Source organism: Salmo salar, chromosome ssa24 (genome assembly GCF_905237065.1).
Source record: "Salmo salar chromosome ssa24, Ssal_v3.1, whole genome shotgun sequence".
NCBI lineage: Eukaryota > Metazoa > Chordata > Actinopteri > Salmoniformes > Salmonidae > Salmo > Salmo salar.
The window spans coordinates 28102707-28126359 of NC_059465.1; the positions used below are offsets into that span (position 1 = coordinate 28102707).

Below are 23653 nucleotides of genomic sequence, written 5' to 3' on the forward strand. Positions count from 1 at the left end.
TTGCAGTAATAATTTTCCAAATTGTTCAGTTTTGTATGAATCATTCAGCATAAATTTAAGTTAACTGTATGAGAAATGCTGAAACCCCAATTTACCCTTATACCCGGACCTATACTGCGTGAGGGGTGAATTGTGATCAGTTATATATTTACATTATTTACATATATTTATATTACTCTTTACAAAACTCTTAATTTATCTCATGCATTTGATTGGCTTTACAGGAGGTCAGAGCCAATATTGTAATCAATTATAGACTGTGCGCCATGATGTCATTTGCAAGACTCAGCTACAAACTGACCAATCCAAAAAAAAGATTCATTGGGGAAAAAAACTCAACACAGCAGAATGTGCAGCAGCTATAAACTGTGAGTATTTATAGACACCTCTGTTGGAACAGTCCAATGGAAACAGAAGGGTTCAATCCCAGGCATTTATGTAGTCAAATATTGATCTGATGGCTTGTGTTGTTTCGACATAAATCCATTTGAATGATTCATTTGGTAAAGCATCACTATGTGTTGCAATGTCCCATGAGCTGGAGAATGTGGTACAATAGGTAAGGCCACATGTATTTGCACTGTACAAAGGACACTATAATACACACAGGCAATGACTTTCCAAGCAAATTGAGCTAATTTAATTTCATCCCTCTATACATATATATATTTGACTATGATCGGAACCTGTATAGACTAAAATAAATAAAAATAACAAAGGCATACAACCAGTATCATTGGCAACTTTGTTCTTCATAGACAGTGCCAACTTTGTCCTCAAAATTTGTTCTCCGTACTCAACAATACAGTGCTGTCATATCGCCTTGACCACAAGGTAATACCAATAGGTAAAATTGGTTAATTGAAAGAAAACAGTTTATTTTATATTGGTTGATTGAAAGAAAACAGTTTATTTTTATACAGGTTCATTGAAAGAAAACAGTTTATTTTATACAGGTTGATTGAAAGAAAACAGTTTATTTTATCTTGGTTGACTGAAAGAAAACCGTTTATTTTATACAGGTTCATTGAAAGAAAACCGTTTATTTTATATTGGTTGATTGAAAGAAAACAGTTTGTTATATACACAGACGGTGTGGATATTTACTCTAACTCATTATCAACAATAAGAACCAGTTAACATTGTGTTTCATTTTTTTGTCTGCTGAAAAAATAGATAATGTTCACCGTTACTATACCAACATGGATACACTGAGTTGAATTTTGATTTAGGGCCGATTCAATCAGATCCACTTCAGCCGACATCCGCAGGGCTGATGTTTTGACGGTGTCAGAGGTGGAACTGTGTTAGAACTGTCATTGCCATTGGCTGCACAGAGTCGCATTAATATAAATCCCATGCAGCCTTGTTTATAAGTTGGAACACTGGAATGTGAGATGTAATTTACATCTCCATTAGGCTGATAGAAATCCTCAGTATTTAGTTGAATGATTTTCAATTTGAGAGTAAATATATCTATATAGCCTACACTTTCTCGTTCTGAACTTCTAACGTGAGTGGGACAGGTGTGACTTCGTGACAATGATCACAACAGCTCCAACGCAGTTCTACCTCCAACATGGCCAAAACCACAGCTTTGCTCTCACTGGTTAATGCTTGATCTGATTGAATCTAGGCCTTACACTTTTGAAAAGACACAAATGTCATAATTCTTCTGTGTCTGCAAGTAATGGAAACAAAGTTTGAGGTTTGTCCCTTTAAAGAAGTCAAGCACTGTTTCAAGAGGAAAACGTGTGACACAGCATAGCTCTCTCTCCTCTCTCTCTCTCCATTTCCATCTCTCACGCTCTGTCTTTCTCGCTCTCCTCTTTGTCATGACAGCAGTGCAGAAGTCTTTGACATGATACTTTGAGTCTTTGTCAGTGTTACTGATGGGAAGACGGCCACTGAGGCTTCACCACGATAAGGGTCCATAAGCCATTTTCTTGATCATAGTGGTCCTCAAAACCCAAAATGTTACATCAAATAAATAATATTTCAGTTTATCTCAGATTGTGTTCTCTCTGCCTCTCCTTTTTGAAATAGCATGACAATGCCTGGGAGAAAGAAAAAAACATCCTCGAACAAGCATCTATGTTGGGGATCAGCTTGTTGGTCAACGACATCCCAAATGGAGGTTTACATGGCATAGTTGGCCACGGCGGAGGTCAGGCTGAGCAGCAGCGCCCAGACACTGGCACAGACACAGGGTGACCCGTCTTCAGGAGGACCCTTGGGTCTGGTCAAGCCATCGTAACCACTGCTGGGCTCCAGTAAAGGCTGAGTGGAGGACAACATGTGGAAAGGTTAGAAATGACTCAGGGAGTCCAAGTGTTATGTTTTACATAGGACCAGGGGCGGAAATCCCGGGGGGGACGGGGGACACACGACCCCCCCCATCCTGGGAAAAATATGATTTGTCCCCCCAATATATCACTGAAACATAACTATGTAATTTAAATAATATTAATAATATGCAATGAAAGCAATTGTGCTGATTATAGACACTTAATAGCGCGTTCTTAAGTTTCAAAAGATTGCGACCCCCCCCCCACCCTTTGCCTCACAATGGTTTGATCCACTGCCAGTTCCTTAGTTGGCAAGGTAACAGAGGGGTCATATCCACTGTCTGAAAGGCACTCAATGAATGTAACTGACGTGAGGTTAATCCAGTCAATCGTGCACACACACTAGCTGAATATGCAGAGCTAGCGCGCAAATATTAACTATTAAGCTAGCTAGTACCTATTCCATTTATGTGGCCTCGTCAAAGATGGAATCTTTGCTATCGTCAATTTATTCCAAGATCAGCATGCAGATGATGTAAGTTAGTGCTTCAAAGTCCCTGTGATAAGGTTAGCGATAAACTGGAGTCCAAACTGAACAGAACTACACTCTCTTCTACCATTGTCTTAAATATATTTAATGGTCTCGTTGCAAAAGCTAAATTGTCGCAAGGGAACTTTTATTTATTTATTTTATTTCACCTTTATTTAACCCGGGTAGCAAAGATTATAGCAAACACCACTCGCTAGCTTTGCAAATTCAGCTATTGTTGGAAGCCAGCCAATATGAAACAAACTATTAAAATTACAAAAGGTTGCAGCATATGTTGTGTAAATGGTGAACTCATACAGCTGTCAACTCTTGTCATTTTAATCCGTTTCACATTTGCTAGCTACCTTTTAGATCGAAGCCCAAATAGAATGATAAAAGATAAGATGATAGAAGCCCATCTCCTACTGTAAATAACCTACACACTGTGTGTGTGTGTAGCCAGCCAGCCAGGTAGAAAAATGGCAGAAAAATAAAAGACGGACAGAGTATTTTTCAGTACACCAAAACGCAAAGTAAGAACCCTAGTAGCCTAATATCTCAAAGACTAGTTGATAAAATGTTTATAAGAAAGAAATGAAATTCTAATGGAAATGTTTCACAATGATGTCATTAGGCAGAGCAGGCAACAGATGGCACACAGACAGCAGAGTTGGGGACAGATATGCAGGGACAGACTGGCAGAGACAGGGAGTCTCAGGTAAGTTTGTTGGGTCTTTGTTTGGCAACATTATGAAAGGTTCTCAATTTTTTTGACTTGTAAAATAGGAACATAATTGGAAAATGCCATGGATACCCCCACTCTCAACTTAAACTGGTGACTGAACTAAGATTTGTTAAAGGCAATGGTATTGCTGTTGTGATTAGTTGTGTAGTTTTGGGTACCGGTAGTTAGGAGTACGGCAAACACCTTATTTCTTTGGTTCCTCAATATACATTTACCATATTACAATGTAGGCTATGTGTTACAGCACTACTTTTGGTGTCCCCCTCAGGAATTGCTCTTGAGAAAATTTCATGTAATTGTCCCCTCCAAAGTTGATATCAGATTTTCGCCCCTGCATAGGACGGGTAACACACTGAACCACCGCCACTCCAAATGAATAAAAACATGAACACATTTGAGGCACATATGAAATATGTTGAAAGTGACTGCTGTTGCAGTCTTTTGGGTGCACTCTCTGCTTTTCCATGTATTGGCACAGTGCAGAGCTAAGGCTTCCTTCTCAATCCCCTTTAGGTAACGCCAGCTAACGCCACGTTTTAAACATTTCTTTCAAGGAAAGCACAAGCTATAGTACAGGCATAGCACATATGGGTTACTAATCTGCTTCTTAGCTATTTGGATATGTTTTATTTCTGTACAATATCAGTCACGTCGCTACGTGAAGACAGGACATTCAGTCATTTCACCATGGACACCAGCAGGCAATGCGAAAGGCAACTACAGTATGTTGTACAGTGCATTAGAAGAAAGTATAGAAGCAACATGTTCTAGATATTGTACACCCCAGAGAGTTACTCAGTAATGCCCATACTACGGCCTTATTATGTGCTTTTCCATAACATTGTTAGCCTTTTGAATGTGTTTTCAATTTGCTCTCATTTCTGCAACACCTACTGTAGCAAACCATTTGCCTTCAAGTACAGTGCCATCAGAAAGTATTCATACCCCTTGACTTATTTCACATTTAGTTGTGTTACAGCCTGAATTCAAAATGGATTCAATCATTTTTTTCTCTCACCCATCTACACACAATATCCCACAATGACAAAGTGAAAACATGTTTTTAGAAATGTTGGCAAATTTATAGAAAGTCAAATACAGAAATACAGTATCTAATTTACACTTAAGTATTCACACCCCTGAGTCAATACTTTGTAGACGCACCTTTTCTGGGTCTTTCTGGGTAAGTCTCTAAGAGCTTTCCACACCTGGATTGCGTTAAATTTGCCCATTTATTATTTTCTAAATTCTTCAAGCTCTGTCAAATTGGTTGTTGATCATTGCTAGACAACACATTCTCAGGTCTTGCCATAGATTTTCAAGTAGATTTAAGTGAAAACTGTAACTCGGCCACTCAGGAACATTCACTGACTTCTTGGTAACCAACTCCAGTGTAGATTTGGCCTTGTGTTTTAGGTTATTGTCCTGCTGAAAGGTGAATTTATCTCCCAGTGTCTGGTGGAAAGCAGACTGAGCCAGGTTTTCCTCTAGGATTTTGCCTGTGCTTAGCTCTATTCAGTTTCTTTTTATCCAAAAACACTAGCCAGTCCTTAACAATTACAACTAGGGATGATAGTGTCTACCTGGTAGTGAAAATAGTGCCTACTTGGTAGTGTGTACTGTACCAGGGCTCGAGGTGCTCGACCAGTCAGCAAAGCCAACATCATCAACGACAGAGAATGGTTGATTGGTCAAAGGGCAATGAATTCCCTTATCTTGGTGTTAATGGATTTCGCTTTTGAGTTATCTCACTGACATTTTCTTACTCTTTCAAATGACTGCTCAATTTGTTGACTGCTCGATCCACACAGCAGACATTGTGGGCTAGGTTAGGAATGCTGTGTGGCACGTGTAGCTCTATATTTTTCGTGGCGTCATTACGTCATCTACCTACGTTATATAGGTATGCATGTCAGCTTTGACATCGGTTTTGCACATCGGCGTTAAACTAGACATCGGGCCGATGTTACATTTTGTTGCTAATATCGGCCGATTTCGATGTGCTTACCGATATATCGTGCATCCCTTATTACAAGCATACCCATAACATGATGCAGCCACCACTATGCTTGAAAATATGGAGAGTGGTACTCAGTAATGTGTTATATTTGGGGCAAATCCATTACAACACTTGGTATTCAGGACAAAAAGTGAATTGCTTTGCCAGTTTTTTTGCGGTATTACTTAAGTGCCTTGTTTCAGACAGGATGCATGTTTTGGAATAGTTTTATTCTGTACAGGCTTCCTTTTTTTTCACTCAAATAGGTTAGTATTGAGGAGTAACTACAATGTTGTTGATCCATCCTCAGTTTTCTCTTAGCTCAGCCATTAAACTCTGTAACTGTTTTAAAGTCACCATTGGCCTCATGGTGAAATCCCTGAGCGGTTTCCTTCCTCTCTGGTAACTGAGTTAGGAAGGACGCCTGTATCTTTGTGGTGACTGGGTGTATTGATACACCATCCAAAGTGTAATTAATAACTTCACCATGCTCAAAGGCATATTCAATGTCTGCTTTTTTTATTACCTCCCTGGTCAATGCAACTTATTATCCCTCTTGTTAAGCACATTTTTACTCCTGAGCTGATTTAGGCTTGCCATAACAAAGGGGTTGAATACTAGTGGTTAGAGAGTTGGGCCAGTAACCAAAAGATTGCATGCTGACAAGGTAAAAATCTGTTATTCTGCCCCTGAGCAAGGCAGTTAACCCACTGTTCCCCGGGTGCCGAAGACATGGGTGTCGATTATGGCAGCCCCCCGCACCTCTCAGATTCAGAGGGATTGGGTTATATGCAGAAGACACATTTCAGTTGAATGCATTCAGTACTACAACTGACTAGGTATCCCCCTTTCCCCCTTATTTACTAGAGAGTTTTCAGGTTTTCATTTGTAAAGATTTTGAAAAACATAATTCCACTTCAACATTATGGGGTATTGTGTGTAGAACGGTGAAAAAGAAAATTCTGGCTGTAAAATGTGGAATAAGTCAAGGGGTATGAATACTTAATGAAGGCTCTGTAACGGCAGCTTCCTCGATTTACAGAGGCACCATTACCCCCTGCAAAACCATAGCACATCAACAGAAACATGAAATATTCCCTCCTTACTTACCTCATCTCCACCAATGTAGCCTTTTGAGAGATTCCACTTTGGTACATTTCCCTGTACACAGAGAAAAACATAGTCAGATATTATCTTCCAACTCCTCATGTTCTAACAGCAGTATCTACAACACAAGGCAACACAACATGGCCAAACTGTTTTAGAAAAATACAATAATGATAATAAATAGTAAATGGTAAAGTCATATAAGCACTGAGAGATGTTTTTGTGTGGGTTTTAGGTGAAAGGAAAGGCTGCATTTATTAAGGAAGAGCTTGGTTTCAGATGTGTGACTGTACAGAGAAATGGTTAAACGACAGTTGCCAAAAAAGCAATCGTTGCTTGACAATGCAGCAAACACATCCGCAACTAAAAGCCAATTAATTAGCAGGTGCAGTGATGTGTGGCAGCAGTCTGTTGACATCGGTCCAGATCTTTGTCTGCAGCCAATATTTTTACACACACACAGACACACATAGACATGCACGCGCGCACGCATGCACACACACACACACGCACACAGATATTCACGCAGCCACACACAACATGCTGTTAGGGATAACAGGATATTATTCATTTCGTTTTGACAAAGTAGCTAAACATGTAGTTTTACAATTGATCAGAGCTTTGTCGAACAGTAATGTTCAGATGTGTTTTTCAGGGCTGTTTATTGGGTAACCCAGGGTTGGTCCACAATCAATTACATTCAATTGAGTTGAAAATCAACACAATGTACTGTACAGTCAGGGGCACAAAAGCTGAAATTGACTCTGAAGAGGGGGCTAATTCTCACTTATACAATGGTCCACTTACATAACACGACTATCCAAAAAGAATACAAAAAGGCATTATTTTCCTGATTAAAAAACCTGTTAAGATGTGCCATTTAAATTCCAATCAGGTTTCTGCAGGAACATAGACACAGAAAAACAATATGTGGAACTCCCATACTGTGAGTGCTACAAAGACATAGTGAGTTTGTCATTTTCTGAGTCACTTGTACATAGGCAGACAATTACAATGGGACATTTAAAACACTTTTTGATCCCCATTTACAAACAGCTGAAATGGCAGTGACATTAGGGGCTCTATTCTACACACAGCATAGCCAGGCAGTGAGCAATGACTAGGGCAACGACAGAGTTGTTATTTTCAGGTCGTGTTAAAGTGCTTGCACATATCTATGCAAAGGCAACATAGCATTTACAACTATTGGACCACACATTTATCCCAATGGTTATGGCACAATGGACTCTTAAATAGATCTGAACACACCGAAACGCTTACAAAACTGTTGAGGAAAAATACAGAAGTAGAGAACGTTAGTAGAATCAATATAATAATATAATAATTCATATAATATAATAACATGTCCAATGGGAAATGTTTTTCTTGCTTATCCTACTTCCTCTGTAGGCTAAATGGCATTATTTTACTGAACTAAATTAAGTTTCATTCAGTGAAATGCTTCTTCCCGAACCTCTCCATTAATAAATGTTAGCACCACTCTTAAGGCCTGTCCACTGAATTAATTGAAATCCTGATTGGTAGGGAAAATGGCGTCTTATACACATACACATTATTCATTCCCCTATACATTCAACAGCCCTCAACAGTTTCACTTCCTGAAACTTTCCAGAGGGTTGAAAATACAGAAGTTGTGAACAGCGATAAGACAAAGTGATATGTCACCTAGATATCTCCTCTCCTTTGATCTTTTGAGAACACATTTTGAGCACATAGTTACTGACTGAATAAGGTAGAATTTCCCGGACATTAGGCCATAGCTAACATTATTAAAGGAAGAATAAAACTTTACAAGTAAACAAACTCACATAGCACAATTGACCTGTTAATGGTGATACCGAATACAGGGAAATTGACTTGAGAGGGAATTAAGCTTGAGCAGCACAGCCCAATTGGGTGTAATTCTCCACGGGCCTCATTTATCAATCAAAACTTCCGATTACTTATCAAGTGTCTGGGAAAGCCTATCCAGCCATCAAACAGACAGCAGACTACGCAATTTCCTTTGCATAACAATTCCACTAACTGGACACCAGCATGCGTGTGGTCCTGAGCACACATGAGATTTACGAGGCTAGACAGCCAGTCTTTTGCCAAGAGGAGTCATATCAGCATTCCCCCAGCTAATCTACGATGGAAGTTTGACAAGTTTTAATTGCCAAGCATAGTTGCTGCAGAATGAAGGGCCACCCAAAATGTCCCCACCGGCTCCCTCTCTAATTATAAACTTCCTGCTTGAGTAATCACACGTCTTATTGTTTCCTAATTACCATTTTTACAATAAATTAAGCATTGCACTGCAGCGAGAGAGGCACAGAGCGTTGCATCAATACTGACATACATACAGAACCTTTGGAGAAAGCAATTCAACCGCTCTCCTCTACCTCCTACTGTTAATGTTATCGGTGTGGCTTATTCATTAATTCTCTCCCTCACACCATTTTTAAGGTATTAATTTGCTGTCTTTATCACAATGTGGGTTATGTACAGAACAGTGTAAGAGATGACCATTTAATGGATGTGAAAGCCTGAAATTGCTCAGCATTCAACATCTTTATAGGAGTCTTTCCAAACATAATAATGATGCCAAAACTATGTTGTTTCTCAGCCATGCATGAAACATGGAATTATAAATATCCCTATATAACTCATGTAATAAAACCAATGACTTTTCTTGTTTAATGCTGTACCACGGTCCCAATTCAGTATTCGATCAAACACAGTAACTGGGTCTATGGGATAGGTCAAAAACATCTTCATACGCACATTTGGATTTATATACTCCACAGCAAATAGGACTGACATGATTCTGTTTAATGTAGAATTGCAATTATTGTCAGCTCTATGAAATATCTGCAACATTCAAAATATTTCCCCCCACTGAATATTCCCATGTTTACCAGTTTTCATTGAATCTAGAGCAAGGTGATAAATGGGTCATTGTTCATTAGGCACCTAAAGGAAGAAAATGTACTGAAACAGGGAGAGACATCCTGGTATTGTCCATTAAAAAAAACACTCATTCGTTTTCAGTTACAAAACGCTTTTAAACATTTTCCGTTGGTAATTGGAATGTGGCAGGAGGTGCTATAGTAGCTGGTACTTTACCTTCCCGTTGGCCTCATCCTCAGTCTGGACATCATTGGGGTTATCTAGAGGCTCTGAGGTGCTGATTGAGGTCTCTAATCCAGGCTTCATGGAGGGGGTCGATGGGACAGACTCAGCTTTGTGGGAGAGACTGTCTGTTCCATAACCAAATGCTTGAATGGCATTTCCTGTGGGGACAAAGAGATAAAGTCATTTGTCTTGACTGTCTTCCCAGTGTTGGGGCAGCTAACAGTCATCTCTAAGTCAACTTTTTGGTCCTCTGCCCAATTTTGGGTGTGGGTGTTGATCTACCTTTTTTTTGGTCAGTTAGTCCATGTGCAGTTCCTTAACAAGCAAGGCAACAGTGTTTTGTCAGTTGACTATTTAGCTTCACTTTGTTTTTTGAGAGTGCCAAAGCTAAGTATTTAGCTGGCTTTGTTTTTTATTGGAGCTTACCTACATCTCTCAACAACAATCTACATCATCTGATTTTCACCCTATCATTTTGGATAACAAAAATCTTTATCTTAGAGAGGAGAATATAAGCCACATGCAGGATGTTCATCCACAGACACCACGGCCAAAGCCCTTGACTCATAAGGGAACTCACTCAAACCTTTTTGATCAATTTACAACAACAACATGACCTACTAGTACTGTATTTGTTTGTCAGTAATATCCAGCAGAAAGGCACACCATGAGATGGAATCTTTTAAAAGCAAATGAATGAACACAAAATACTTTCAGGGTGGAGGGAGACAAATACATCTCCAGTCAGCTTTTCTGATGGGTGGGGGTAAACCAGGACAAAGTACCTTTTCACACTGCTTGTCCATTTTAACAGAACACGTGTTTATTTCTGTTCAGGCAGAAAGAAGGCAAACCGTGTAATTGCTTGGCAACCACCTCCATTATAAGGTCACCGCACAGAGATGACTTTGAATAGATTTGTGACTGATCAGACTCAGAACATTCTCAGACAAAGCAAAAACTGCACACGCACCCCGACACACACACCCCCACACACACCCCGACACATACACCCCCACACACACCCCGACACGTACAACCCCACACACACCCCCACACGCACCCCAACACATACACACCCACACGCACCCCAACCCATACACCCCCCCCCCACACACACACACACCCACACGCCCCCCGACACACACACCCACACACACACCCACATGCACCGCCACACACACCCCCCACACGCACCTGACACACATGCACACATACTGTACACACACAGCATGTTGTAAAGACATATTGACTTCAGAAGACATTCCATGGGTGCTCGGATATCTCGGCCTTGGGTTGGTTACAATACAAATGTAGGAGGAATGGCAAATCTGTGAAGAATATAATGCTTGTGGTTTCTGAAAGCTTAGTAAAGTATCTTAAGGTCTGTAATAAGATGCTGGTCAAATCAAGAGAAGAGGGTTGTTCTCATGCATCTGTTTGCTGGGGTGGTAAGATCACCCAGAGAGGTGCTGGTGGAATACAAATATAAATCACCAAAGTTGGCCAGAGGGCTCCTTCAGCGGATGCTTTACTGCACCCAAATGTTCCACCGAGTGATTAAGCTCACTGCCGACAGCAATTCCATTTTTTAATGACTTCAGATACGTTGTTTTAACCCTATTGCCTGCAGGGAGGAGGCTGAATACAATTAGCTTATTATCTCATTTTACATAATACGTACTGTCTCTGTGGACTGTTATGTCCCCCCACTTAGTGTATAAGAGCAACGCTTAATCTATTTCACTTTATCTTCTCCAGTTCCTTTTGACTGCAAAGAGGAGATGCTGCATGTTGTATTATTTTCCAAGACGCCTCCTCAACTACAAGCCTCATCCCTCATCTTGCAGACTCAGCTAAAAGTGCACCATGGCAATCTATTGAAATGGTCTGAAAGCATTATGCACACAATGGAACATGTTAAAAGCAATGGTATCTTGTAATTCTGATGACATTGCATGGTACATCATAATGGTGAGCCTGACATTTGACTACTAAATTGTGCCGTTAGGATGCTTTTCCTATTCTTTCGCATTCCCATGACAAGTTTTTTCATTAGATTATATTTTTTTTCATAGACTGATAAACACTAATATCTAACGGAAAATGTGGAAATGACATGAAAATAATGGCCTTATCCCATAATCTGTAGAACAATTCGTATCGAAATGTTGTGGTATTGAGGTGTAATGGCTCTATCTTGTTATTTCAAACCAATAAGTGGTCAAAGAGGTTTGGTTGGTTTGTTATCAGACTTAGAGATTGATTCTAACAATGAGTTGTGGAAAGAAAGGAACATTGATCTAATGTGAATGAAATAACTGCTACAAGACCAGCCAGTCAATATTACCCATACACCACACACCTCACAGAGTGCCGCGAGACATCGCCTTTAAAAAAACAAAACACAGACCCAAAGTCTGAAATCTAACTCAGAACAATTAAAATACATCAGATGTGCCAGTTCACTTTCAGTTGAGGGAAACATACTACCGATTTGAATGGTGGTTATTTTCAAATCAAATCAGTGGTGGTCTTCTATGTGTTACAATTATTTTTTTTTAAATGCAAGCGTGACTCACTCAAGCACATGTTCTCTGTGAAGTCCCTCAGAAAACTCTGACACTCCTCTTCCTGGTTCCCACTTCCTTTACAGGTGCACCATGGGGAGACAGTCCAGTTGGTGAAACTGCCATCCACGTAATTGGGAGTCATATCTGTCCCTATAGAGGTGAGAATAACGCTACAGTTACAGGTCATTCACAGGCCACTAATGGATAATAATGGACTACATTTACTATAAAGAGTAACACTACAGTTACAGATCATTTACAGGCCACTAATGGATAATAATGGACTACATTTACTATAAAGAGTAACACTACAGTTACAGATCATTTACAGGCCACTAATGGATAATAATGGACTACATTTACTATAAAGAGTAACGCTTACAGTATGTTACTCATGGCAACAGGGACTATTGTACCACAGAGGCAGAGGTAAGATGAAGCCAGCTAACAGTAGTATGCTGATTGATTCTTGTTTCAGATGTGGAGTGTCCATCCGGAGAGAGCTAGTTATATTAGTTTAGAAAGATGGAACAAAAAACAGCAATTCTGTTTGATAATGCCTTCAGGAGAGGAGTGCTTTATTGATGGAAAAACACCTCATAATGTGTAGTCCAGAAGCACTAGCAATGGTAATGGAAGGTTCGTTTATTTACTTATTTATTTAACCTTTAATTAACTAGGCAAGTCAGTTAAGAACAAATTCTTATTTACAATGACGGCCTACCCCGTCAAAAGCCGGACGATGCTGGGCCAATTGTGCACCGCCCTATGGGACTCCCCAACACGGCAGGATGTTATACAGCCTGGATTCGAATCAGGGACTGTAGTGACGCCCCTTGCACTGAGATACAATGCCTTAGACCGCTGCGCCACTCGGGAGCAAACCTAGGGAGTTTACTCGGGAGTTTACTCTAGAGATACAGTATGTTTGACATATTTATAGTAATTATCAACAATTCAATTACAGACAGGTGGTAGTGGTAAAGTTATTACTATGCTGTCTCTAAAGGGTATTGTAGGTTCACTCAAAGTAGTCAAAAAATAACTCCTTTTGTCTACCTCATTGATCGTACTGAATAGTGTCAACTCATGCACCAATTTTCCTTGTTCTATTTGAAGAACATTACTATATGTATCATTAAATGTTTAAATGAAGTAAACACTCTCTTACATCATCACCTCCACTTAGCCATTGATCTGCAATGTGTTTGGGGGGAGAATAAGAGGAGCGGTATGGGTATCACTTTACCTAAAGTATGCAGGTATAGTGCATTATAATGTGGTTATAATGAATTATGAGACTAGTCATGAGCTTGTTTTAACACCCTAAAATGTCTTATGTCTTAAGCCTTAAAATAATCCACTATACAATCTCATACATGCTTATAATAACTAATAAAGCACTATGCCTCCGAGGGGTACGTCTAGATAAAAGTCCCATGCACTCACCAATGAGGCCGGCGTAGGAGGCCAGACAGGCCTGGTAGTTGTCCTCATTTGGGCAGCTGCTGACCGTATGCTGAGACACCATACAGTTCATGTAGAAATCTGCCAGTCTAGACCTGCGCACAAACACAGTTGACTACATCAACAACTCACACCCTGGAAGTGCGATATTTCCTATGAACTGATTCACTCATAGTTCAACAGCAGACTACTACGTGTACATTTGAGCATATACACTGAATAAATGTCCAATTAGCTAAAGAAACGTTGAATAAATGTCACATTTTCACTTACCTCTGCATGAGGGTGCATCATTCACATTGTTGGCACACAACATCAGACCTGGGTTCAAATGCTATTTGGGGTATTTAAATTACTTTCAAAGACATTGGAATTAAGTATTTGGATATTTCTTATTTGAAAACACAATATTGGAATGTATTTGGAATTACACTTGGAAAGAGTTGGCATGTATTTGAAAATACTTAAACACACACTGTATTTCAAATAAAAATAAATACGCCAATACATTTGAACCCAGGTCTGTTTGATATTTAAAATCATTTATTTGGAATTAAATATTTTCATAGGAATTTATTTGAAAATAATTTAAAATACTTCCAATAGAAGCTGATTTGGGCCACATTATTTGAAAATACTCAAATACACAGAAAATACAGTGCCTTCAGAAAGTATTCACACCCCTTAACTTTTTCCACATTTTGTTTGAGTTAAATTGAATTTAAAATTGATTACATTTAGATTTTGTGTCTCTGATCTACACACAATACCCCATAATCTCCAAGTGGAATTTGAAAAGCTGAAAGGTCTTCAGACATTCAACCCCTTTGTTATGGCAAGCCTAAATAAGTTCCGGAGTAAAAATGTGCTTAACAAATCACATAATAAGTTGCATGGACTCATTCTGTTTTCAATAATAGTGATAAAAATGTTTTTGATGACTACCTCATCTCTGTACCCCACACATACAATTATCTGTAAGGTCCCTCAATCAAGTAGTGAATGTCAAGCACAGATTTAACCACAAAGACCAGGGAAGTTTTCAATGCCTCACAAAGAAGGTGTAACGGTTGTCGTCGGGAATAGAGGACTAAAACGCAGCAGGAATGTGGATGCTCATCTTGTTATTTATTTTAAATCAAGAAAACACCAAAATAACAAACATGAAGAACGCACGAACAACAAAACAGTCTTGTCAGGCTCACACAGGCAAAACAAGAAACAATCTCCCACAAACACATACCCATATATAGGACTCTCAATCAGAGGCAACTAGAAAACACCTGCCTCCAATTGAGAGTCCAACCCCAATAAACTAGACATAGAAATACAAAAGACTAGAGACCACATAGAAAATACAAACCTAGAACATAACCCCAAAAACCCGGAAATAATAAATCAAACACCCTACTACATAAAACACCACCCCAAACCACATAAACAAAATACCCTCTGCCACGTCCTGACCAAACTACCATAACAAATAACCCTTATACTGGTCAGGACGTGACAGAAGGGCACTGATTGATGGATGTGTAAAAAAAAAAACGTGAACGAATATCCCTCTGAGCATGATGAAGCTATTAATTAGGCTTTGGGTGGTGTATAAATAAACCCAGTCACTACAAAGATAAAGGTGTCTTTCTTAACTCAGTTGCCAGAGAGGAAGGAAAATGATCAGAGTTCACCATGAGGCCAATTGTTATTTTAAAACAGTTACAAAGTTTAATGGTTGTGATATGAGAGAACTGAGGAGGGATCAACAACACTGTAGTTATTCCACAATACTAACTTAAATGACTGAATGAAAAGAAGGAAGCCTGTACAGAATAAAAAATGTCCAAAACATGCATCCTGTTTGCAGCAAGGTACTTAAGTAACACTACAAAAAATTTGGCTAAGAAATTGACTTTTTGTCAATACAAAGCATTATATTTTGGAAAAATCCAACACAACACGTCACTGACTAACACTCTTCATATTTTCAAGCATGGTAGAGGCTGCATCATGTTATGGGTACGCTTGTCATCGGCAAGGACTAGGGAGTTTTTTTAGGATAAAAATAAACGGAATACAGCTCAGCATAGGTAAAATCCTAGAGGAAAACCTGATTCAGTCTACTATCCAACAGACACTGGGAGAAAAATGCACCTTCCAGCAGGACAATAACCTAAAACACAAGGCCAAATATACACTGGAGTTGCTTACCAAGATGACGTTGAATGTCCCGAAGTGGACTAGTTACAGTTTTGACTTAAATCGGCTTAAAAATCTATGGCAAGGCTTGAAAATGGCTGTCTAGCAATGATCAACAACCAACTTGACAGAGCTTGAAGAATTACAAAATATATATATTCTGCAAATATTGTACAATTCAGGTTTGCAAAGCGCTTAGAGACTTTTTCTACCACTGCCTTTACAGAGTATTTTGTGTCGATCATTGCCGAAAAATTACTATTAAATCCATTTGAATCCCACTTTGTTACACAACAAAATGTGGAAAAAGTCAAGGGGTGTGAATACTTTCTGAAGGCACTGTGTCACGATTGTCGTAAGGAGTGGACCAAAACACAGTGGGAAAATGTATACAAAACAAATGACTCCAAACAGTCCCGTCAGGTGCAACAAATACTAAACCAGGAAATAACTACCCACAAACCCCCATAGAACAAACACCCCTATAAATAGGACCTTCAATCAGAGGCAACGAGAAGCAGCTGCCTCCAATTGAAGGTCAACCCAATAAACACCACATAGAAATAGACCAACTAGAAATAATAAAGAAATACACTAACATAGAACATAACCCAAACAACCCCGAAACACCCTAAACAAACACCCCCTGCCACGCCCTGACCAAACTACAATAACAAACAGCCCCTTTACTGGTCAGGATGTGACACACTGTAAGTATATAAATAACAAATAGTCAAATAGTAATGTATTTTAACCTGTGATTCAATCTATTTGCACATTGTCGACAATGCAGCTTTTAAAGGTAATTTCCAATTGAGACGGTTATCATGGTCATCTCAAGTGCTACCCAACTTGGCTCTTAACTGATAAAAAATAGTGTGTTTTTGTTTATGTGTGTTTATGATAAAAGCTTAAATGTATTCATACCTGGAGGGTGGCATCACTAATCCAGTTAAGTAGGTTTATTGGAGAAGCGTGTGCACAGTTGTCCTGTATTTCCAAATCACTGACGCCCACTAAGATGGAGTGATTCACTAGCCCTCATGCCCTCCCTATCCAACTTGGACTTATTCATGTTACCCTGCCCCAACCCTTCTTTTTTTATTTTATTTTTTATTTCACCTTTATTTAAGCAGGTTGGCCAGCTGAGAACAAGTTCTCATTTACAACTGCAACCTGGCCAAGATAAAGCAAAGCAGTGCGACAAAAACAACAACACAGAGTTACACATGGGATAAACAAACGTACAGTCAATAACACAATAATGGCTTGAAGGCCAAAGGTAATTTTATTTATTTAACTATGCAAGTCAGTTAAGAAGAAATTCTTATTTACAATAACAGCCTACCGGGGAACAGTGGGTTAACTGCCTTGTTCAGGGGCAGAACAACAGATTTTTACCTTGTCAGCTCGGGAATTCAAACCAGCAACCTTTCGGTTACTGGCCCAACACTCTAAACACTAGGATACCTGCCGCCCCAATGATTTTGACTATGCAGCCCTTGCTCCACACCCTTGCAGCATAATAAAGTTGTTTCAGAATACTGTTTACTGTTGACTGTGTAATCTTAAGCAGAAGGTGAGATGTTTTGGGGAATTGAGATGGTTGAGGGGTGTTGGAATCCATCTCATATTAATGAATAATCAAAGAATACAGGACAACAACAGTCCCATGCTTATTATATTCTGTCCTCCACATCTCAATGAGAAGTGCAGAGGCTGAAGATTTGTCTGGAGGAAATGATCAGGTAACACTCTCTGCAGCCTGGATGCACAGAATAGGCCCACGAGCAAGCCCACTGTTCCTCACTTCATTACTCTGGCTCCATCTCCTTCCGCTCCCTATCAAATCACGCAGAGTGGCTCTCAAAGTGACATGTTGCGAACATCACATCTAAGCCTTGTTTCAGGGACAAGGGCTTTGTGCACCTCTTCCCCCCTCTTCTCTACAGAAAGCCTCTCATCTTCTTCCTCTCTGACTTGAACAAATTGCTTGTTCCCTATAACATCCCATCACAGCCTTTGATAAAGAGAAACTGAGGTGTGTGGAGACTGAGAGACTTCCCGGCCTAGCCATAACGCATCCTCTCTGTTCTACATCTGCAAAAACCAACAGTCATCACTAACACTTTCCATGTGGATGTTTCCATGGACAACCTGTTCATTGCTCAAAAACACTTTGGACAATAATATGTGTCTGCACCAGGTGTAGAGGATGTGGAAACGGACTGCATGTTTTTACTTTAAAAACAGTAATTTCAAGTTTAGAAAGGTGTCCGGAGTGTTTGGACAATAGTGTTCCAACATCGAGATGCAGCACATTTTATGGCTGCCACAGCTTTTCCATTATACCTTGGCAGACAGCTCACTACTGAAATGACAGGCTGTCTGCCTCTCAGAGTGTTATGGCCATTTCAGACACTCAGCCCTGGGAAGTGGCAAAGGGAGCTCCCGTAGAGGTAGACTCCTTTGAAAAAGATTTGACGCTTTAAACACAGTAATTCAGTCAGTGTTGAGTGCCTATCCATCTTGCTCAACCGTAATAGAAAACTAATGGCTTTTAACATGGAATTGTATTCCTTATCGCCACCGATGACAAACATTGAGTCAAATCAGATGAATGTCTAAAAACCATTTCCTCATGAAGGAAGGAAGGGAAAATGTCAATTATCAACTGCTAAGACGTGGTGGCTATAATAGCCTCTCAACAGCGAATATCTCAGAGAAATTATATCTTTGGGAAACATCCTCTCTACATTTGATGACATGTTTGACCATTTCAGGAATACTGGACATATCATTTTTGATTTCCTGGATAAGCACTACCATTATCATTTTACATACCTTAATATAACACTCATTTTAAGTGTATTGCTCATAGATGACTCTCACATACTGGCTCTAGCCTTCATTTAGGTCTAGCGACGATAAAACAATTTGACATTGAATGGGTACATGATCGCAGATGTGTCTTTGCTTAGTCATAGAAACAGGGTGATAAACTTGATCTGTGCCTTTGTGCAAACTCACAGTTACGAAATTTGACCTAAACTTTATCAATGGCAAAGGTCATTGGTCTTTTGTCAATTCATCAGTGTTAAATGCTGATTGAAATAATAGAAGCTGACAATAGATGGGTTGTTCTCCATTCCATTTTTTCTTTATCTGGTGTACTGCATATGGACTATTCAACCTACTAAAGGATGAAGCATGCACATCCACAATGATGGAAAAGTAAAAAATAAAGCATTTCAACCATATCATAATTGTCCATTTTCTTCTCAGTAAAATAAGCTTCTTCAAAAATATATGTCATTGTCTCAAAGTCCTGTGTTACAAGCAATTCTAGCATTGCCTTTTAGCTGGTTGCTGTTGTCCCCGGCCTTCTCTATTTAATCAGCGTCAGTAGACAGTTTCACAGCAGCTTCGGGCAATTGTCCTTTGATGGAACATCAAGAGGGCCCATTTATTTGGAAACACAAGGCTATTTGACTACACATTTATTGGGACACGTTCTCAAGACTAAAAGGGCATATGGGCATGTGGCTTTCAGTCAAAGGCACTGCTGTGTTGCTGCAGTTCACTTAAGTTGCCTGTGCACTATAAGTACTGCTTGCAGAGAAATCAAGTAATGAGGCTAACCATTTGATTTGACTTTATTTAATTAATCCTTTTTAATTTGGTGCTCTTCTTCAAGTCTGATTAAACATTTATTTTTTTAGTGACCAGGAAATCACAGACAATTCAACCTTTGTTTTCCTTCTCCCTCTGTTCGTTACTGACATCATGCAACCCCCATATATTGTGATGTCATGAATGAATGCTAAATTAACTGTCACACAAAGCAGCAACGACTAAGCTATTTGGTGAGGGTAAGTAGATTACTCAAGGTTATTGGCACTAATAGTCTCCAAACAAGGTAAACAAAACACTTAAACTTGGGTAAACAAATCTATTAATATATGAACTGTCCCTGAAATACAAAAGGGAGCTACACAGAATAATGATTATGACTAATTAAATAACTATTTGTCACTTTAACAACATTCCTCAGTTAGGGCCCGATTCCGACCCGAGTTATGAGCACGTAAATGGAACGTAATTCCCTTTTTATGCACTTTTCTCTCTATGCGTATTCTGACCTTGAACTTAAGCATGAGAATATTATGCTATTCACCTGCTATTCATTTTGGGTGGAGATTGAATAAATGAAGGTGTGGCGGATATGTGTTTACAGATACCTCGTATTCTGACCTTGACTTAATTCCCTAATAATTCCACCACCTTCAAGTGTGAGGAAACCATGAATAAGGTCTAGTGAACCTAGACTACTGGTTCCAAGTGGAAAAAGCATCTACTTTCTTTTTTCTTATAGAAATAACAGCATTCTCCAGGCACTGTAAATGAGTAATCTGTTTGGATAAAGGTAATTGTAAATACAAATTACCCTTGTTTTAGATATATTTGACCTTATAATCGCTGGAGACACATGTAAAACCAGTCATATGGCAGCAAACTGAAGCATATCAACATGTCAACTTTCTCACAGTAAAGTTTATGAAAAGCTGTGCCATTATGCAGAATTTAAATTGTACGGCCTTTTAACTTGCAGTGATGGGCACTCTCGAATGTCTACCTCGACTTTCTCGGTTTCATATTTCTATCATGTAAAACATTTGCCACTATCAGTATCGACCATCAGTAGGCCTAATAACCACACATATTCAACTGTCAATTTACAGTTAGTCCCCTTCAGTTGGTATATCCTACATTTTCATTCCATTTAATTACATTGTTTCGTTTACCTTCATTTGCCTTCTTTATAAACGCCGTCACGGCCATGTGTTTCTTGCTGAGGATCATTAGTAACAGTTGATAATATAAAAAAGAGACAGTCTAATTAAATTGTTCTGGAGTGGAGCGCAGACCAAGCCATAAGAGTTTAAACCCGACAAATGGCACAATACTTGGCTGTGTCATCACACAGTTCCATGGTTAGTGCAGGCAATAGAGGAGGATATAGCCAACTATTGTACACTATTCTATGTACACTAATCTTCCAACATTACCATGGGTTAAAGAACTGAATGTTGAAATATTCTGAATTAATCAAACCACCGTTTTTTTTCATTCATGCATAAAGGTTTCAAACCTGTTTTTTTATGATTCATAAATACTTTCCTAACCCTAAATTGTCACGTCCTGACCATGGTAAGACGTTATTTTCTATGGTAGAGTAGGTCAGGGCGTGACAGGGGTGTTTTGTGTTTTTCTATGTTTTGTATTTCTATGTTTAAGTTCTAGTTTTTCGGGTTGATCTCCAATTGGAGGCAGCTGGTCCTCATTGTCTCTAATTGGAGATCATATTTAGGTAGGGGTTTTTCTTCCTGGGTTTTTTGAGTAGTGTTTGTTTCTCTCTGCGTCACGGTTTGTTGTTTTGTCTATTCAGTTATTTATGTATTGCAAAGTTTCACGGATTTAATAAAAATGTGGAACTACAACCACGCTGCACTTTGGTCTTCTCTGTTCAACAGCCGTGACAAAATAAACTACCACAAAAGGACCAAGCAGCGTGCCCAGGAGCAACAGAAATGGACCTGGGAGGAAATTCTGGACGGGGAAGGACCCTGGAGTCAGGCTGGGGAGTATCGCCGGCCGAAGGAGGAAATTGAGGCAGCGAAGGCAGAGCGGCGTTATTATGAGGCACTGTACAAACCACTAGACAGGTGCGAGAGACAGCCCCAAAACATATATTTTTTTTGGGGGGGGGCACACGGGGCGATTGGCAGTGTCAGGTTGGAGACCTGAGCCAACTCCCCGTGCTTACTCTGGGGAGTGAGTGATCGAGCAAGCACCATGTTATGCTGAGATACGCACTGTGTCGCCAGTGCGCAGCTACAGCCCGGTGCGCTCGGTGCAAGCTCCTCACAGGTGCCGTGCTAGAGTTGGCATTCAGCCAGGAAGGAGTATGCCTGCTCAGCGTTACTGGTCTCCGGTGCGTCTTCTCGGCCCAGGTTATCCTGCGTCAGCTCTACGCACGGTACCCCCAGTTCGCCAACACAAACCTGTGCGACCTGTCACAACGCCTCGCGCTTGTCGGGCTACGGTGGTTATCCAGCCAGGATGGGTTGTGCCAGCCATAAGCTCCAGACCTCTAGTGCGCCTCCACAGCCCAGTACATCCTGTGCCTCCTCCCCGCACTCGCCCTGAGGTGCGTGTTACCAGTCTGGCGCCACCTATGCCAGTCCCACGCATCAGGCCTCCAGTGCGTATCCACAGCCCAGTACGTCCTGTGCCTCCTCCCTGCACTTGCCCTGAGGTGCGTGTTACCAGTCTGGCGCCACCTATGCCAGTTCCACGCATCAGACCTCCAGTGCGCATCCCCAGTCCGGAGCCTCCAGCAACGCTCCCCGGGCCGGAGCCTCCAGCGACGCTCCCCAGTCTGGAGCCTCCAGCGACGCTCCCCAGTCCGGAGCCTCCAGCGGCGGCCTGCAGCCCGTAGTCTCCAGCGGCGGCCTGCAGCCCAGAACCTCCAGCAATGATCTACAGTCCGGTTCTTTCGACGACGATCCACGGTCCGGTGGTAATAAAGCAGAAGGATCAGCGGGTGGAGCGGGGATTACGCCCCGAACCGGAGCCGCCTCCTCTGCTGGAGGTTAAGGTTATGTGGACTGCATTTGAGCCGCCATAAACAGGAGTTGCCCACCCTACCCTCCCTTTTGTTTTTGTTTGTTTTTGTTTAGGAGCAATCGGAGTCTGCACCTTTGGGTGGGGGCGGGGGGGTACTGTCACATCCTGACCATAGTAAGAGGTTATTTTCTATGGTAGAGTAGGTCAGGGCGTGACAGGGGGTGTTTTGTGTTTTTCTGTTTTGTATTTCTATGTTTAAGTTCTAGTTTTTCTATTTCTATGTTTTTTTGGGTTGATCTCCAATTGGAGGCAGCTGGTCCTCGTTGTCTCTAATTGGAGATCATATTTAAGTAGGGGTGTTTCTTCCTGGGTTTTGTGGGTTATTATGTTTTGAGTAGTGTTTGTTTCTCTCTGCGTCACGGTTTGTTGTTTTGTCTATTCAGTTATTTATGTATTGCAAAGTTTCACGGATTTAATAAAAATGTGGAACTACAACCACGCTGCACTTTGGTCTTCTCCGTTCGACAGCCGTGACCTAAATAATCTACAAGATCAAAGTACTTATTAATCTACCAAATGGTGGTGAAATGGAGACGAATGTGCAATAATTTAGATGTATTTCTTTCATTGATCCCTAATATTCTGAACTCGTTCTCTCCATGTATTCTGATGAGTCTTGCCAAAATTCCAACTAAAAGGTACACTGTATTTGAAGGGATGGCTTAAGATAAATATACGGAAACCCTATTGAATGAAAACTCCACAAGAAAATCTGTTAGCCAGCAAGTGGGAGGGTTTTCAGCAGTTGAATTACATTTATTCAGAGCACGCCACGGAACCACGCCTGCAAAGCACGTTACACACCTGCATAAGGTAAGAGTCGTGCGTAAGAAAGGTGTAATTTCCGAATTCAGAATTTGGCTCTTATAGAATAGAGGTACTTTGAGTCAGGCTTAATCACCTTATTCACCACGTGTACTA

At 40.3% G+C, this 23653-nt stretch overlaps 1 protein-coding gene across 1 annotated transcript in view; it reads right to left on the reverse strand.

Moving 5' to 3' along the window:
* Positions 1–857: 857 nt before the first annotated feature.
* LOC106585718 (GDNF family receptor alpha-2) overlaps positions 858–23653 on the reverse strand; it is a 62174-nt gene continuing 39378 nt past the window's right edge. The window contains exons 5-9 of the mRNA XM_014172255.2: positions 13829–13941; positions 12389–12529; positions 9798–9964; positions 6672–6722; positions 858–2280 (exon numbers count right to left, since the gene is read on the reverse strand). Coding sequence (XP_014027730.1) covers positions 2140–2280; positions 6672–6722; positions 9798–9964; positions 12389–12529; positions 13829–13941 — 613 coding nt within the window. The 3' untranslated portion in view covers positions 858–2139. The remainder of the gene's footprint in view (positions 2281–6671; positions 6723–9797; positions 9965–12388; positions 12530–13828; positions 13942–23653) is intronic.